Below are 16,589 nucleotides of genomic sequence, written 5' to 3'. Positions count from 1 at the left end.
GTGCCGTTCTTTATTTCCAAAATACAGATCCGCCGAATGGTCCAGGAAATGGCTGCCGTCGTGGCGGCGGCAGCCTCACATCGAGGCATTGGCTATCAAGGTTCCCTGGTACGTATTTGTATTTGCATACGGACGCTACGTAAGGCGCTACGGTGGACTCGACTGCGGGCTCCACAGGGAGACAACGACTGGGCCTTGGGAAGCGTAAACGCCATTGGTCTCCTCGTGTGTGCGGGCGGCTTCCTTTTTTGCAATCACAGTCAATCACTCACTCACTCACTTTTCCTTTCGACAGCCTTGGCGATTACCGGGAGACCTCCGTCACTTCCAGGCCGTCACGACGCAACCTCCGGAAACGGGAGGCACCAACGCCGTCATTATGGGTCGCAAAACGTGGGACAGCATTCCGGACCGTTTCCGCCCGCTGCCGGGACGCATCAACGTCGTGTTGACGCGTCACCCCGAACGTACCCTGTGGCCCGACGGTGTCCTCACAGCCACGTCGCTCGCCGATGCTGCCGCACTGCTCGCGCAACCCACACGAGCCGTCGGACACGTGTTCGTCATCGGTGGCGGACAAGTCTACGAGCAGGCTTTGCGAGAGAAATTCGTCAATCGCGTCGTTTACACTGAAGTCGCCAACCTGCCCGCCGACTCCAAATTTGACGCCTTTTTCCCTCCATTGCCCGACGCGGAATGGCAAGCGCAACCCTGGCAGACTTCTACCACCGCGACCAACAAGGAAAACGGTAACGCTCCCGAGACCGGAGCGTGGCACACGGACGGGCCTTCGGGGATCACCTACCGCTTTCTCGAATACACCCGCAAGGTTGCTTCCGTAACCGTACAGCCACCCACCGACGGTAATGCGGAAGAACGACAGTATCTTGATCTCTGTCGACACATTTTGGATCACGGCGTGCGTCGTGGAGATCGCACCGGCACCGGCACCCTTAGTCAGTTCGGGACACAAATGCGCTTTTCCCTACGGGACGGGACTCTCCCCCTCCTCACTACCAAACGTGTCTTCTGGAGAGGCGTCGCTGAAGAACTCCTCTGGTTCGTTGCGGTACGTAAACAAGGATCACACCCTGGGCCGTGGCGATAGGTGTCTCGGTGGTTGCCTATACGTAAAACTCACTTTCCCATTTCTGACACCCCAGGGCAATACCAACGCCAACGATTTGGCCGCCAAAGATATTCGCATTTGGGACGGGAACGGTTCACGTGACTTTCTCGACAGTCGGGGATTGGGGCATCGAGAAGTGGGCGATTTGGGACCCGTCTACGGCTTCCAGTGGCGCCATTTCGGTGCCACCTACGGGACCATGCACGACGATTATACCGGAAAGGGCGTGGATCAGTTGGCCGAATGCATCGACAAGATCAAGAACAATCCCGAAGACCGACGTATTATCTTGTCGGCCTGGAATCCTGCTGATCTCGAACTCATGGCGCTCCCGCCCTGCCACATGTTTTGTCAATTTTACGTACGTACGGCGAGTGTGTCGTTGGTGTGATGCGTCTCCGTGGGTCTGACACACGTATTTTCTCTATTTCGGCGTCGTTGTACAGGTCGATACCGAAAAGAACGAGTTGTCCTGTCAAATGTACCAACGCAGTGCCGACATGGGTCTCGGGGTGCCGTTCAACATTGCGTCGTACGCTTTACTCACGCACATGATAGCCCATGTGACGGGACGCAAGCCTGGCGATTTCGTTCACACCATTGGCGACGCGCACGTTTACCTCAATCACGTGGATGCGTTGCAAACACAGTTGGAGCGCACCCCCCGGGCCTTTCCCAAACTACAAATCAACCCGGATAAGCAAAACATTGACGATTTCGTCTTTGCAGACTTTACCGTCGTTGGGTACCAACCGCACAAAACTATCAAAATGGAAATGGCGGTGTAACGAAAATTGGTTGTCGATGTATTTAAACACTGCTCTCTACACATAAAATAAGGATTGCGACGGGGGTCTACACCAGCCATAACGGCTAGCGTTTCGGAACCTGTAGTCCCCAAGTAGCTTCGACACTAAGGAAACAGTCTCCGCGACCGGGTTCCGTTTTTATGCACTCGATCCCGAGTTGTCTATCGAAATACGTTCACGAAATTCGTCAATTACGCTTTCGTCAATCGATCCCACACGAAATCGACCCTGCTCGTCAGTCCAGACCAACAATGCTTGGTACGGGTCATCGGCGTTGGCATCGAAAAGCTCCTTGTTCGCGGAAAACGAAGCTCGGAGGGCGACTTCCAAAGCTTCTTTCGCACAGGTCGGAGGAGTTTGATTTGTGATGTTTTGTCGGTACACGTGCTTACGAACCAACGCCGCACCGCGACCAATGGCGGTTCCGGTTCCCCAGTGCCGAAAGCCTCCACTCGGATCCACCGTATACATTTGCAGCGCGTCACGCGTTGGAGACGTACCCACAATCAAGGCTTGTACACCGTAGGGACGGCCGCCGCTGCTCCCTTTCGTGGCCTCCTGTAACAACTCACACAGTGCACGTACCAATTGTAGAGCCGAAAATACTCGTGTTCCTTCGTAGACAACCCGATGCGTGTCGACCTGTTTTTGGATGCAGCGGGACAGATAATCCACGTCCGAAGCGAGGCCCGTCATGCAACAGAGAGCGTCGGACAGGAGAGTCCATCGATGGGAAGACTCGGAATTGGTTGCCGTATCCGATGATGTCGGTCGTACTCGAATGCCGTCGATCAACGTCCAATCGGTTTTCGCGGATTTTTTGCGCACGGATCCCCCTTTGTACGGAGACCGGAAGACAACCACTATGCCTGTTTGTTGTCTGGAACCATCACGTGGATACGAAACAGAGATTGTGGTTCCTTGAGCTGATGATGCTGCCAAGGAAGGCTCAAAGTTTCGTATCGGAGAGATGTTGGAAGCAGACTTGGCTGCAACCGAAGGCCAACCCAGTGCTATCCAGGCAAGGATAATCGTAAGGCCCAGCGAAAAACCCATCGGCCCTGACTGTGAATACCTTCCGCGTACTGAGTACTCGCCATTCTCACCCCGCGCGCCCATCTGACGAAAATCTCGCTTCTGTGTCCGAAACCTTGCCATTACATTGGCAAGCAACACGCGCTTCTGTAGGATGGCAGCGAACACGAGTTGACAGAGAATGTTCACGCGATGGACAACAAAAGGATTTTGTTCCAGCCGAAGGTCCGATTTCAGATCCCGGAAGAAAGGGACTAACACAGCCAATCAAAGAGGGCGAATAGTTCACCATTCATCGTGACTCGCTAGCGCAACGAAATGACGTGAACAAAGGCACGGACCGACCGCTTTTACTGTTAGGTATATATGTACATTCGGACGAAAAAATCGAGAGCGACAAATCCGAAGAAAATGGCAAAATACATTTCCATTAGGCTCGTTGGACCAAACAAACTCGGTAGAAATCCCATAACGAAGCTCTACCAATCCCTTTGGAAGACGGAATGTAGTGATCAGTATTTTGGATGTCGAACATTTCAGACACAATGCAAAAGGCAAATACTGAAGAGACGGCGGTGGATCATGATGCTCCAAAATCAGTAGAGCATTTATCCAAAGAGCCCGAGACTTCGGAGGGTCCCAATCACAGGCAAACACCGGCTGAAAATCTCCAATCGAACGAGCTGTCCAGCGACTATCGAGAAATTGCTGGACTGCTGGAGAAACTAGACGAACAAGTGGGATCGTTCACTTCCAAAATGAAGCAAAATATTATAGTCGCTCCTACACTTACTGGACTAGCGATGCTATGGGAAACCGAAGCACAAGAACGACGGTCTGAGATCGCGAAAAGACCCACACCGACTAAAAAGAACATTGTCCAACACGACGAACAAGAAAATGCCTCTCTAAGTTCCAAGCTGGAAAGCGAAGGACCTCTAGACAAAGACGACCCCGTTGTCTTTATCTAATTTCGCGTCTTTGGTGATATGCATTACAACCCACCAAACAATACTTGGCATCCTACAAACAAAGGCAAACCTAGTTTCCATGCTCACTGGAACTACTCGAAGACCAGGTGTAAGCAGAAATATTGGATTTTAGGCAACGTCGGCATTCGCCAAACTCGGAAGTACGGGACCCGCGCTCGTTGACAAAGGAACGCCTTTGTAGCAAGCGATTCCCGCAGCGTTGGTTTTGAGATCCGGGAAAATAGCGTCGAGCATCTTTCTCTTGATTACTTGATTTTCTGTGGCTGGTTCTCCGTCGAATCCGTCGACCACAATCCGTTCTCCGATCTTGGCGTCCGCAGGCGGTTCGACAAACATGACCTTTCCTTCATCGTTTGAGGCACACATGACCATGCCGTGAGACGGAAAATTTACTAGCTTGCGTGATTTGAGATTACTCAGGACGAGAACGCGCTGTCCTTCCAAATCTTCTAAGTTGTAGTGAGCTCGGAGTCCGGATGCAATTTGCCGAGGCTCGTCCTCACCAATATCAATTTCCTCACAGAAAAGCTTATCCGCTTCGGGATGAACCCACGCCTTTTGGATCACCCCAACCCGAATATCGAGTTTGGAAACATCAATTTCGGCCGACGGAGTGGTGGCTTTTTTCGTTTGCTCTGTTGTTACCGGTTCCTTCTTATTAGCGTTACTATTGAGTTTCAGTCGCTCTTCCAGTTCCTCCAGACTATCCACTGGAGGGTCTGGTGGCTCTTCACCGCGAATGTCCGGTTTGGGCGAGGCTCGTTCTCCTCCCTTCAAAAACGACTCGACCCCTTGTATCAAAAAATCAATAGAACAGTCAGCGATCATGAAATATACAAAAGAAGGAGTGTACCGCTTAGAAGGCAAACAAACGTACCATCGTCCACAAAGTGCGGAAACTGTTGTAAGAACCGTTTGTCATTCTTGTAAAACTCGCGCAGATCGGTAATGCCGTGAATTACCATCGCGAAGCGCTCCACTCCAAAGCCGGCGGCGAATCCCGAGTATTCGTTCGGGTCGATTCCGGCCATTTCCAAGACGTTTGGATCCACCATACCACATCCTAACACTTCCAACCATTTGCCACGAAAAAAGACGTCGACTTCCATACTGGGCTCCGTAAACGGAAAGTAACTACCACGGAAACGGACTTTAATATTGGGTCCGAACATATTTTGAAGGAAATGCTCCACCGTTCCTTTCAAATGTCCGAGATTGAGCTCGCCGCGCTTTTCCAATGCCAAGATCTCCACTTGGTGAAACATAAGGGAATGGGTGGCATCAATATCGTCTTTTCGATAAACGCGTCCGGGAGCCACGATACGGAGCGGAGGTTTGCGTTTTTCCAACTGGCGAATCTGTACCGCCGAAGTGTGTGTTCGAAGCATGAGTTCAAGATCCTCCGTTAGATAGAAAGTATCCTGCATATCACGAGCGGGATGATCTTTGGGGCAGTTGAGGGCTTCAAAGCAATAGTAATCGTTTTCGATTTCGGGAGAATCCGCACAGCCGGTAACAGTATCGTATCCCAACTTGGTGAAAATATCCACCGCCTTTTCCATTGTAATACTAAGAGGGTGGCGTCTCCCGATATCTGGCGAATTCCATAAACCCGGTTGCGTGACATCGATCCGCTCCAACTCCATCGCCGCTTCGATCTCCGCTACCTTCAAAGCATCCATGCGTTCCGTCATGGTTGTTTCCAGGGCTTCCTTAATTTCATTGACAACCGCACCCAACTTGGGCTTGTCTTCGTTTGGTAGTAGTCTCATATATCCCATCGCTTTGTTGATGGGTCCTTTCTTGCCAAGATACTCCCGACGGATGACTTCCGCGTCGGCAACCGAAGTGACGCGCTCCATTTTTTCTCCAAATTCTTGACGTACGACGCGCAACTCCTTCGAAACATCATCGATCGATATCTGCTCGGCTGTATCACTCATGAATAGAGAGATCGAGGACCGAAACGGCGATTGGGGGGCTATTGGCAAGACCTGGGGGCCGTTCCAAACACGGCGATCCGGCAGGGCCGGAGCAAACGCCAGGGAAGATGGGAGACTGGACCAAGCCACCACCAAAAAAGCGGCCGCTGTTGCAGGAAGCCTCATGGTGCGGCTACTGACTGTTGGGTAATATCAATTCTTCCCAATGATTGTCTACGTTGGAACAAGAGCACTCGCCTTGATCTACACGTCGGGGTATAGACGAAAACGATCCTCGCCTCGCAAATTTCTGACTCTCGTCGTGCCGACATCGCTCTTACAGTTACAATAGTTTCTCTGGGTGAAAGAAAACCAGCGTTTTTCGTTGGCGTCACAAACACATCAAGATAATTGTCTGCCATATGTCACATTTCGTGACCAGAGGTTGACCGTACACAGGCGTGACGCACTTGCAGTCAGTCAGTCAGTCGGTGCAAACAGACAGCTCGAAGACAGCAGGACAGACAGATCCATCAACTCTCTTTCACAGTCAGCACGACTGCGTCACGTTTTGGCCTCCAAACACTCTCGGTCGGTACTGGACGATTCAAGCTGGACGGGACGGGACTATTGACAGTTAGTAGAGACAGAGAGCAACGAACCTTGCTGGATACTTGGAACCGAAGAGAAGGATTCTTTGCTGTACGCAAAATTTAAAAATATTCGAACGCAGCCATGTTACGAAATGTCTGTGCTGGATCAATGTGTTGGGCCACTTTTGCTCTGTTTTGGACGTTTTCCAAACACTGGACGACGACCGTCTCAGCGTTCGGAATTGTCCCTTCCGCTTCCCGTGACAGGCTTGCAACAACCAGTACGCACTTTGAGGCGGTAGGGACACCATACGATTCCCACAATGTACGCCGTTTGCTGCTGCAATCCGCAGGCGCCGTTGTGGCGGTGGCAGTGGGCGCTCCATCGGTCGCAATCGCGGCGGCGAAACAGCAACAACCCCTCGACGAACTCTTGTACCGCATCGTGAGAGTACGCGAAGCCACACAACAAGAAGCCCGACTCATCAAGAACGGAAAATTCAAAGACGTCCAACGTGCCAACGTCAAGTTGGCCGTCAAGTTCATGGTCCAGAATTATCGACTGAACGACGCCTTCGTCGGAGCGAGTAGCTACCTCGACGGCAATGATCGTAGGGTACAGGCGGGTCAAGTGGGACAAACAGTTGTGCAGAATCTTCAAACCATTTTGGAATATTTCGATTCTTCGGATGTGCAAAATCTAAAGGTACGGCGAGCACCGGATTGCCAACGGAAGATTGTACTCGTAGTCGAGGCTGAGGCCAGCTAACTCCACAATATTATTTCCATCTATTCTTTAGGTCGGAAGCATGGATGGAATGTCTGGCAAGGAAGCACTTGTACTAAAGGGGCTAGACTCCACCCGCAAGAGTATCGACGACTTTTTGGCATTTTTTCCTGCCGCAGAAGTAGAGCAGGTCAAGAAGCGAGTACAGGAGGAGAACGAACTCAACGTGAAGGAATTCGACAGTTCGCTCGGAACCATCGTCAATCTGCCTCCTCCATCCTAAAAGGTTTCCGATAATGAACGCGCAAACTGATGACAGGAAACACTGACTTTGAAGGAGGCATTTTTGTATTTGGGGGCGAGCTAAACGAATGGAAGTCATCGTTGCCTTATTTATTAAATGTACAACGCACCAAATCGGTAGCGCTTGCATCTCTAGAATGCTGGTCATGTGCTAAAATGCAAGCCTTTATTTCGTTCGTAGTTCACGTCATCGTAGTCCCTAGAGTCCTTCTGACTACAAGATGGAGGTTTCTTGGATTCCGGAAGCTGTGACGCACGGTTTTCTGACCTTGAAATTATCACTGTGTCACGTTTGGCGCGGCTTCTCGTTTTGTCACGAGTGACGTGTACGATACGCAACGTTGACGATGCCTTTTTGTCCATTTGTTGACACAAGCGAGAGCCGATGTGATGTAATCTGTGACATCTTCCGTTTTTGATTTCAGCGGTGTATCTCTCTCGTCGTGGCCACACCGCCACCGTAAGAGGTTCGAACGTGTCACCGGCTCCGGGAAACCAAAGGAACAAAGATCTACTAGCATCGACCGGATCTATTGTCTCCAGAGCTTGCAGTTGGAGCTGCTACTATTCTGTAGGGAAGAGAAAAGCCTGGGATCAAGGTCTTGGAGTGACCGCGTGAGACTTTTTTCTCTTTTGCTTGGGTGGGAAAGTTCTGGAAAAACTGAAGGAAGCGAATCATTTTCATGGGGCCTGCTTTGAACTTCCTCAACAAAGCTTTATACGGCGATGTTGGCGCCCGGGAATTTCTGGAATCCACCACTACGTCCTACGTACTTGATGTATCGAACCCGTCCAAGCCGAAAACGTACGGGTGTTGGAATTTCATCCACCTGGCAATCAGTGAGGTGGAACGATACGAGGCAAACGTCAGTCGGCAAGTGCCTACAGGGGTTGCGCATGCCAATGCCAACAGCCTGGTTAGCCACACCCGACTACTCGCGACCATGGCTTTGCGCGTCGCTCGGCGGCCCCCTGCTGCCGATCAGGTTTTGATCTCCAATTGTATTCGGGATGCCGAAAATTTCTATGCAACTGAGCAGGATGTGCAATGGCTCAAGGACTTCAATCTTGAATTGCGAGAAATTGTCATGGGTCGCATTGCAGCGATGGCGTTCGATTTTAGCTTCTATCGCCAATCCGGAACAACTGCGACATCGGCCTTTGCCGATCGAGTTGTGATCGACACCCTTTGTGCCATTCTCTCAGCCAATGCAGTCTCCAGCGGTCCGACCGCAATCAGGAACTTTTCGACCGAATGGATCATTCCTTCTTCAAAGAGCATCCCCTCGTTTGCGCTCGTGTCTGTTGTTCGCCATTTAGCTATGGAGGGTATAAGAATATCCGCTCCTGCCGGTACTAAGGATATGTTGCAACAGCTCTCAGCTCTCGTTTTCTCTGTTGCCATTGGGCCTCGCTTAGCGGACGCAGTCTCTGGCAACACAGCAAGCTCATCCACTGAAATGCTCTCACACTTTGATAGCTCTTTAATAGCAGCAACGTGTCTAAACGCGATGAAGGCGTGGTGCGAAAGCACTGATTTGAGTTTACCCCAAGTCAAACATATTTGTCTGAAAGCCGAGGTAAGCTACGAATGATTGATCTCGTGACAAATCTCTCTCAAATCGGGCCTTACTCTGATACATGTATGTAGGTGAACATTGTTGAAGTCCTGAACGACGCAATGTATTCTGATTCCCATGAAGCCATAGACGCCCTAGCTGAGCTCATTGAATCCACTGTCCACGTGTCCGACGATGTTGATGTTTCAATTGGGCGCATGAAGCAGCTTCAACACATACTACAGCTCGATGAGTCGACTTTTCACTCCAAATTCGATGCCGTCAAGCTCGCACTTATTGAGACCAGGGAGATGAGTGATATTGTCGAGGAACTCGTTTCCGCTGTGGGATTGCAACGTTTTCGCTTCACGGAGCGCGAGAAATTGGGGGACCATGATGTCTGCCGAAATTTGGTTCGCATTGGCGCTTCTGTTTGTGAAACATGGCTCAACCTGCCATCCCAAGAAATGCACAAACGGGTAGACGATGGTCTAGTACATCTCCTGCTTAAGGGTGCGGCCCACCCGTCGGTGAATATTTGTGCCATTGCTCTCCAGGCTCTATCTCAACTCGTGCCAGCGACCCCGAATCTCGACCGTGAGCTACTTCCTATTCTTCAACGCCGCGCAATCACTCCTCATAATATAAGCCCACACGGCTCAGTTTCCCTAGCTGAAACGGACGCTTGCGGTGTCAACTATCAGGAATTCAAAGCTTTTAGGGAGACCACTTTGAGTGATTCTTTACTTGCTTGCTGGAGAGGGAACTCCACAACATATATGAATTCTTGTACTTCTGCAATAGAGGAATTTTGCTTACCGACTGCTACCCCCGACATCTGCCTCCATTTAGAAGCAGCCATTTTTTGCCTCGAAGCAGTTGCTTTGGAGTCTTTACAAGGCAAGGAGCTTAAGCAATATTCTCCGCAAATGAAGCGGTGCTCGGAGTCCCTCTCCTCTAAACCGCGGAGCTTAATTGGAAACCCGCTCACCCTTGCTCGCCTTTGCAGCTTTGTTCGCCAGGTAAGCTGGCCTGGCCTGCCTTGCATGCTATGTTTTCCCCCAGTAGCTCAATATTTTTCTATTGACAGTACTCGTCATGGTTCAAAGACGAAGATGGTTTAGGCATAGCTGCCGATTTGCTGTTATCTGCGTTTTCGTTGTCGGCAACAAACTACATAAGGGACGGGAAAAAGTGTGAAATGGAAAGGGAAACTTGTGAGTCTCCTCTTACCGAGGCATCGTTGGCCCTTGAGCGTATCTTGTGTCTTGCCCCTTCACGCTTTACAGACCCTGCGATTCTTTCATCATTGTCCCATGCATGGATCGTATCATACAGCGTGATTCGTCGAGGAAACACTATCGCTCTAAAAGAACGAGTGGCATTGTGCACCGGGATATGTTTTGCAGCAGCGAGCGCTTCTAAACGTGCTTCAAGCGGTGAAATCCTGGTAGGATTAGTAGATCCTGCTCTAGAGTACATCAATCAGCTTGCTGCAGAATTCGCACAGGGAAATAGGCTTCAGGATATTTCATCTCAAATGGCGGATGAGATACGATTATTGGCTTCTCTTTTCCGAACATTTGCAACAGCTGGGTCAATTCAGGCTACGACTATGGAAAGTGGGTGTAATACATCCTCAAATCGACGCACACAACTGGAAGAGCCAGTAATCAGTATGGTTCAAAAAAGTTGGCCCACTGTGACCAAGATTGCAACAAGCTTTTCTCACGATAAGGTAAGCGCTTGTTCGTGATTTGCGCTTCAACTTTGACGTAATCAGATCTCATCGCTCTTGTTCAAAAGAGTATTGCTTCGTCGTTAGCGTTCTTTCTTGCTGAGTTACTACCTGCAGTCTACACTGAAGCCAGGGATGCATCAATTCTTCGAGAAATTTTCAGCTTGGCATTTACTATTTTAAGAGCTCCCGGTGACTCTACAAACCAGGCTCTGGCTATATTTGCTTTTCTTGAAGAGCTGACTGACACGTATGGTCTATTTTTAGAGAACGCCCCTCATACACGCACGCTTGACCCCGATTTCGATCTGGCTAAGCAAACGGCGGAACTGCTTCAACGGGCTTTCACTTGTACACGGCTTAATCTAGGATCTGCCTGGATCCGTTCTAAGGAACAAGATGAAGGGCAACGCGCATACGAAAGCAAATCTCCCCCCAGAGGTTCCTCGGAGTCTCTTTCCAATAGTGCCCTTTGCAGCGCGTTGTCACTGTTAAAGAAGATGATGGAGTTTTGCCCTACTTTTTTACTGAGTCTATCATCTCGAGTGGGCCATGATCAAAATAGCGATATGCTCTTTTATGATCAAAATAGCGATATGCTCTTTTATCGCGCTTTTAATTCGGCCGTTGAGTCCATTAATGACAGTGACCCCAAACTTGGGGTCGAAGCCATTGGGTTCATACTTTCGGTGGTAAGTGTTGGCATTTGGCAATATGATTCGATGCAAACTCTTCTTTTCTGAGTAGCAATCTCATGTTTGTGAAATGTTCCAGACGCGACTTGGTATGTCGCAAGACCAACATGTTCGATCATATGCAACTGAATCCATATTGGGTAAAAGGAGCGAGATTGTTCACAGTCTTCTCGTTGGCTCTTGCGGAAACTTTGACTACAACTCTATTCAAAGTGCGACGAATCTGTTGTACTTTGTAGTGGGCGTTGGCGAATGGTCGGAAACAGAAGCCAGCGTGGTAGAATCACTTCGACAAGCTTACTTTGCTCTCGGGGATGAGTGCAAGACTCTAACCCTGAGGGTGTTGGAACGGTGCCGTCAAAAAATTCTTACCCCAGCAGATTTAGGAGCTTTCTTGGAGGAAGTGTGGCGGATACACCAAGCAAGTGGTGAGGAATCCCTTGCGACGACCGATGTTGTGGAAAGATTTACCTATAGATTCCAGTAAAAAATCAGGCTCAACGCTACAGCTATATGAACATAACGCTAACAAGTTTTTTTGGTATGCTTCCAGCTCGTAAAAGGTCCACTTCGTATCGAACATTTTCCTTTGCCCTTTCCTCAAAAGCATCGTACATGACTTTGGTACCAAATACTCTATTCCCCATAAACGCCTCCAAAACATCCGCTCTTTTTTGGCAGTATGTATCATGGGGAATAAAATCGTACTCTCTTCGAATCATTGATGCATACGATATGTAAGACTCGAGGTGTTTACCCAGAACCGCCATATCGAGATCCAGGAAAGTAGCCAAAGCAACAGTATGATTGTCGGATGTCATGTGTGTTTTGGTGGCCAAAATGAATTCGTCAACTAGAGTGTTTACCACCGCGTCCGGCGATTTGGTGTCCCGACAGAACTCTTGGAAGAGCTGGGCGCTATTTTCTTCGTTGGAACTAGAACGGCTTTCGTAGATCGCATCGTGAAAGAAAATACTGAGCAAAATTGCTTGTCGTTCTGTTTCCGAGACACCGCTCATACAACCCCTTTCCTCGAGCACTCGAAAAAAGTGAAGCATTTCTTCCAGATGCACCGCTGTATGATAAAAGCGTGTTGTTTCCGTATGCAATTTCCAAAGACGACCAAACCATTCATCCCCTTTCGAGCGGTCGGCAACAAGACCATCTGTTGCTCGAATCCACATCCGACTCAGCAACTCGTAGCAGCCCGGTCGATTCGTTGCGGAGAAAGTTCCATTGCTGGTATACGGGTCCGAACGCAGCGCCTCTGCATGAGCGTCCATGGTGGTAGAATTTTTGAGCGATGCAGAACGATATTTCGTCTTTTCAGTGAGACGATACGTTTTGTCGAAGTTTCGGGAACTAATACCAGTACCAGATTCACAATGAACAAAAAGATATGAGCAAACGTTGAGGCTTGTCACTAGACAGACTTTTTGAGAAAAATATTCTTGAAACTAATGTTACTTATGATCTTTTCCTCTCCTCTTCTTAAATGAATTCACTCTAACATTAGTGGAAGCTCAGAGCCAGAGTCAGTCCCAACCAAACCATTCGACACAGTTGAAAGCAAGCTATCCACATTCCGAGACAATCCGAAAACAGGAGCCCTTCCTTGCTAGCCTTCTGTGTCTCTCTTCCTTGTCTTCTGGAGACATCATATTTTTTCATTCCCCCCTTGAAATTAGTAAAGACGGAAGAATCGAAGTAATTTAGTGTCCTTTGCCTGAAGAGCACTGATATACGATGAACTCTGCGAGCACACGGCAACTGCAGAATCTGAGACGCTTCTTGGCTCGGCCATCATCCTGTCGGAAGCGACAGCACAATACCGCCGTTGCATATGTTCCAAAGAGGGTGAAAAATCAGAGCATTCATGATTCACTTTCAAGGGAGAGTGCAGCCGTGACATCCTGCAGACGGCTGCATGCGCCGGGAAGCACCGATCACAACCCAGGTGAATCCGCGACCCAACCGGATGAATTGCCGAACTTTGATGATCTGGTTGATCTGGACCCTATACTCAAAAGCATTCTAAAAGAAAACGGACTGCAACGAATGACTGAAATCCAGGCCAAAACATGGGATGCTTCGGTAGGTGGAAATGATGTTATTGGTCGCGCGAGAACAGGGACCGGGAAAACACTCGCATTCTTGCTCCCGTCCATGGAGAGGCTACTACGCAACAAACATTCCGGGAACCAGATCCGAGCCTTAATCATCTCCCCGACGCGCGAACTCGCTCGTCAAATCGGTGAACAGGCCCAAATGCTGGTGCATGGATATAAAAGAACACATTCTAGCCAAGTCATGTACGGTGGAGCTTCCAGGGAGCGGGATGTCCGAGATTTGGAACGTAGAATTCCTTCAATTTTGACTGCGACTCCGGGTCGTCTTATCGATCATTTGAACTCTACACAAGTAAAATCGAAGCCCTTTGGAAATTACCTTTCGGATGTTGACGTGCTTGTCCTAGATGAAATGGACCGGCTACTCGGTATGGGATTCTGCGACGACATTGTAGAGATTCTTCAATACTTGCCTCAGAATCGACAAACTCTGCTATTCTCAGCTACATCTCCACCGGAAGTTCGACGCATGATTGACCAATGCGTTAAACCGAATCATACAGTTGTGGATTGTATGCAAGAAGGCGATCCTTCTACGTATACGAATACAATAGTGGGTCAAAGACACGTCGTTTTACCGCCAGATCGGATTGTGTCGGGAGTTTTGCAAATAGTTCAGCTCCTGATGATGGATCCGGATTACAAAATTCTTGTTTTCTTTCCAACGACAGCACAAGTCACTTATTATTCCCAGCTTTTCAATCGCGGCATCGGGCTCCCAGTTTTAAGTATTCATTCCAAAATGAGCCAGTCACTACGAACGAACAACAGCGATCGATTTCGATTTGCTAGCCGTGCTGTTTTGTTCACCAGCGATATCAGTGCCCGTGGTGTGGACTATCCCGATGTGACACATGTGATCCAAGTTGGGGCAGCTAGTGATAGCGAAACCTACATTCATCGCTTGGGTCGAACCGGCCGCGCTGGTAAGAAAGGACAAGGTCTTTTGATTTTGACGAGTGACGAGATCGACTTTTTGAACCGTGATCTCCGAGGATTTGCTGTGCCTCGGGACCAGAAGATCCAAGCGCTGTTGAGCGGACAGCCTCCAAGAGAGATTGAAGGGGACCTAATGCGTATAGCACACGAAATTAGGGCCGGAAATGCAGCTGCCATTGAAGGTAGTGCCATTATGGCGTACTTAAGTATTCTTGGTTTCTACCAAGGCCGCCTTCGCTCTTTCGGTGGACAGTCGACCGATGCCCTCGTCAGAATTGCCAACGGATTTGCAGCACAATGCGGCTTACATGAGCTTCCCGAGCTGACAGAAGCACAGGCGGAAAGATTTGGTCTCAAAGACCATACAGGAATAAGCATCCAGAAGCGCTGGGTTTCTGGCAGCAAGTTTGACGTTGGGAGCCCTAGCCTCACGGCAAAAGTGGCAAAGTCGGAACCTTCAAAAAAAGACGTTCTTTGGGGAAAGGCGCGCCATAACATCAAGCGCGTCCGGGCTCCCAATCCGTTTGCAGGCTTGCGTATGTTGGAGACCAAGGATGAATAAACTGTGGATGTCCGGTTGTAGATTCTGGCTAGGTAAGAGTCATTGGCTGACGCGAGCCTGAATATAAACTTGCTCTTGGAAGAATTACAATAGAGGAAACGATACAAGCCGCCGTGCTGCAGCTCGTTATTCAGACAGACAGGAAAAGCAGGCTGAAATGCATATTTTTTAATTTGTTCTCTGACGCTTTCCTTCATCTTCTCGCTGGTAGCCTTCTTTATGAAGGCAAACGTGATCATTGTCGTGCCAATTTATCTGCACACTGCCTGCCTTGTTGTATTGCCTTTGCACGCCTTCGGCAGGAATACTCATTCGAATGGTTTCCCCAGATCCACAATCCCCTAGAGGCCAAACAAATCGCTTCCTGTCGGTGTCCTTAACATTCTCCGCCGGTACTTCTAAAATTGCAGCATCGATGACTCCCTCTTTCTTGAAGGACAGCGATCCCACTTCTACAACACTTCCACTCATTTTATTAATCATAGACTCAGGGAAGGGTTGCACATCAAATGGACGATAATTCAACCATATGTTGACGAGAAAAGTAACTCGACGATGCCGACGGCGCACTCTGTTCACTTCAAGAGCATCCAACCCTTCTTTTGTAACGTAGTTAATCTGCTTTTCAAAAGCTCCGTCTTCCATCAAATCTGGCGGAGCTGCATGCAGAAACCGGCCGTCAAAGCTGAGATGTTTACCGGCCTTTGGCCAACTCAAAAACCCTTCCATTTGGACATGCTCAGAAGAAACATTGTTCCCGGGAACGATCCATTCTCCGGTAAAGTTATTCACCCGGCAGTTCACCGCCAGCGTAGGAGCTCCAATAGATGTCAAATACGTCACTGTCGATAAATGGGGATGAATGTATGTTGTGCCGCCGCAGTGTAGCCGCAAATCTTCGTCTTTGTCCCAGTGAAACGAGATCCCCGTTTCGGACATGTCTTTTTGTTCGCCATCACCAATTCTTTTGTGGGGTTTGTCATGCATTGAGTAGCGTCCCGCTTCTGGCGATGGTCTTATTTGTACCCACCACTCGGCACCTGAAGTTCCAGGATCGTAGGCACACCCAGAGGTGTGATGCGTAAACACATCCCGCGCCATACTCTCGAGCGTGCAGCGTGGAGAAAAGTCTTCAGTCGCCGACGGAACCCAAAAGGTTCGGGGCATCAATCCATTGTCAGCAACTTCGCAATCTAACAAGAGCTCGTCCAAAAAGTGACAATCGTTGGTATTTGGCGCGACAAAGTTTACCATGCATGTCTTGGATGAATAGTCCATGGTGGCGACGGGTTGCTCTTCATCGGGGCGGGGAATATCCGCCGTCCGACCAAAAGCATCCAAGCGAAAGGTGAGTTCTATCTCCTCGGATTCCATAGAGCCGGCGTACAACAAGTCAGATTGACATGCAACTGTGCCTTTGTCCAAGTAGACAGGGTTCGACAGGAAACGGCTTTCGC

The 16,589-nt window shown here is 49.3% G+C and overlaps 9 protein-coding genes across 9 annotated transcripts; 4 read left to right on the top strand and 5 right to left on the bottom strand.

The window, feature by feature from the left end:
- Positions 1-57: 57 nt before the first annotated feature.
- Positions 58-1,917, top strand: PHATRDRAFT_1690 (predicted protein; the record flags this gene model as incomplete). The annotated part of the gene is made up of 4 exons (XM_002177379.2): positions 58-108; positions 296-1,069; positions 1,164-1,505; positions 1,597-1,917. Coding segments are annotated over 4 exons (1,488 nt in total), but the record flags the coding sequence as incomplete, so codon positions are not given.
- On the bottom strand, positions 1,916-3,269 carry PHATRDRAFT_43079 (predicted protein; the record flags this gene model as incomplete). The annotated part of the gene is made up of 3 exons (XM_002176849.1): positions 1,916-2,496; positions 2,524-3,227; positions 3,263-3,269. 3 exons carry the CDS (start codon positions 3,267-3,269, stop codon positions 2,077-2,079), a joined length of 1,131 nt encoding a protein of 376 aa, XP_002176885.1. The 3' UTR covers positions 1,916-2,076.
- Positions 3,270-4,307: 1,038 nt separating this feature from the next.
- On the bottom strand, positions 4,308-4,571 carry PHATRDRAFT_8112 (predicted protein; the record flags this gene model as incomplete). Its single annotated transcript, XM_002176848.1, has 1 exon — positions 4,308-4,571. A coding segment is annotated over one exon (264 nt), but the record flags the coding sequence as incomplete, so codon positions are not given.
- A 290-nt stretch (positions 4,572-4,861) lies between these two features.
- Positions 4,862-5,908, bottom strand: PHATRDRAFT_8926 (predicted protein; the record flags this gene model as incomplete). Its single annotated transcript, XM_002176847.1, has 1 exon — positions 4,862-5,908. A coding segment is annotated over one exon (1,047 nt), but the record flags the coding sequence as incomplete, so codon positions are not given.
- A 741-nt stretch (positions 5,909-6,649) lies between these two features.
- Positions 6,650-7,490, top strand: PHATRDRAFT_32219 (predicted protein; the record flags this gene model as incomplete). The annotated part of the gene is made up of 2 exons (XM_002177378.1): positions 6,650-7,186; positions 7,281-7,490. The coding sequence occupies 2 exons, from the start codon at positions 6,650-6,652 to the stop codon at positions 7,488-7,490; spliced, it is 747 nt and encodes a 248-aa protein (XP_002177414.1).
- A 703-nt stretch (positions 7,491-8,193) lies between these two features.
- PHATRDRAFT_32218 (predicted protein) lies at positions 8,194-11,783 on the top strand (the record flags this gene model as incomplete). Its single annotated transcript, XM_002177377.1, has 5 exons — positions 8,194-9,090; positions 9,162-10,091; positions 10,160-10,807; positions 10,876-11,499; positions 11,742-11,783. 5 exons carry the CDS (start codon positions 8,194-8,196, stop codon positions 11,781-11,783), a joined length of 3,141 nt encoding a protein of 1,046 aa, XP_002177413.1.
- A 203-nt stretch (positions 11,784-11,986) lies between these two features.
- Positions 11,987-12,785, bottom strand: PHATRDRAFT_43076 (predicted protein; the record flags this gene model as incomplete). The annotated part of the gene is made up of 1 exon (XM_002176846.1): positions 11,987-12,785. The coding sequence occupies one exon, from the start codon at positions 12,783-12,785 to the stop codon at positions 12,012-12,014; it is 774 nt and encodes a 257-aa protein (XP_002176882.1). The 3' UTR covers positions 11,987-12,011.
- A 310-nt stretch (positions 12,786-13,095) lies between these two features.
- Positions 13,096-14,613, top strand: PHATRDRAFT_24935 (helicase_1; the record flags this gene model as incomplete). Its single annotated transcript, XM_002177376.1, has 1 exon — positions 13,096-14,613. A coding segment is annotated over exon 1 (1,365 nt), but the record flags the coding sequence as incomplete, so codon positions are not given.
- A 102-nt stretch (positions 14,614-14,715) lies between these two features.
- Positions 14,716-16,529, bottom strand: PHATRDRAFT_43074 (predicted protein). The gene has a single exon (XM_002176845.1). It carries the CDS (start codon positions 16,504-16,506, stop codon positions 15,301-15,303), a length of 1,206 nt encoding a protein of 401 aa, XP_002176881.1. The 5' UTR covers positions 16,507-16,529; the 3' UTR covers positions 14,716-15,300.
- Between the last annotated feature and the right edge of the window lie 60 nt (positions 16,530-16,589).

Source organism: Phaeodactylum tricornutum, chromosome 1 (genome assembly GCF_000150955.2).
Source record: "Phaeodactylum tricornutum CCAP 1055/1 chromosome 1, whole genome shotgun sequence".
NCBI classification, from domain to species: domain Eukaryota; phylum Bacillariophyta; class Bacillariophyceae; order Surirellales; family Neidiaceae; genus Phaeodactylum; species Phaeodactylum tricornutum.
The sequence above is the reverse complement of the archived record's forward strand: the minus strand, read 5'-3'. Positions and strand labels throughout refer to the sequence as shown.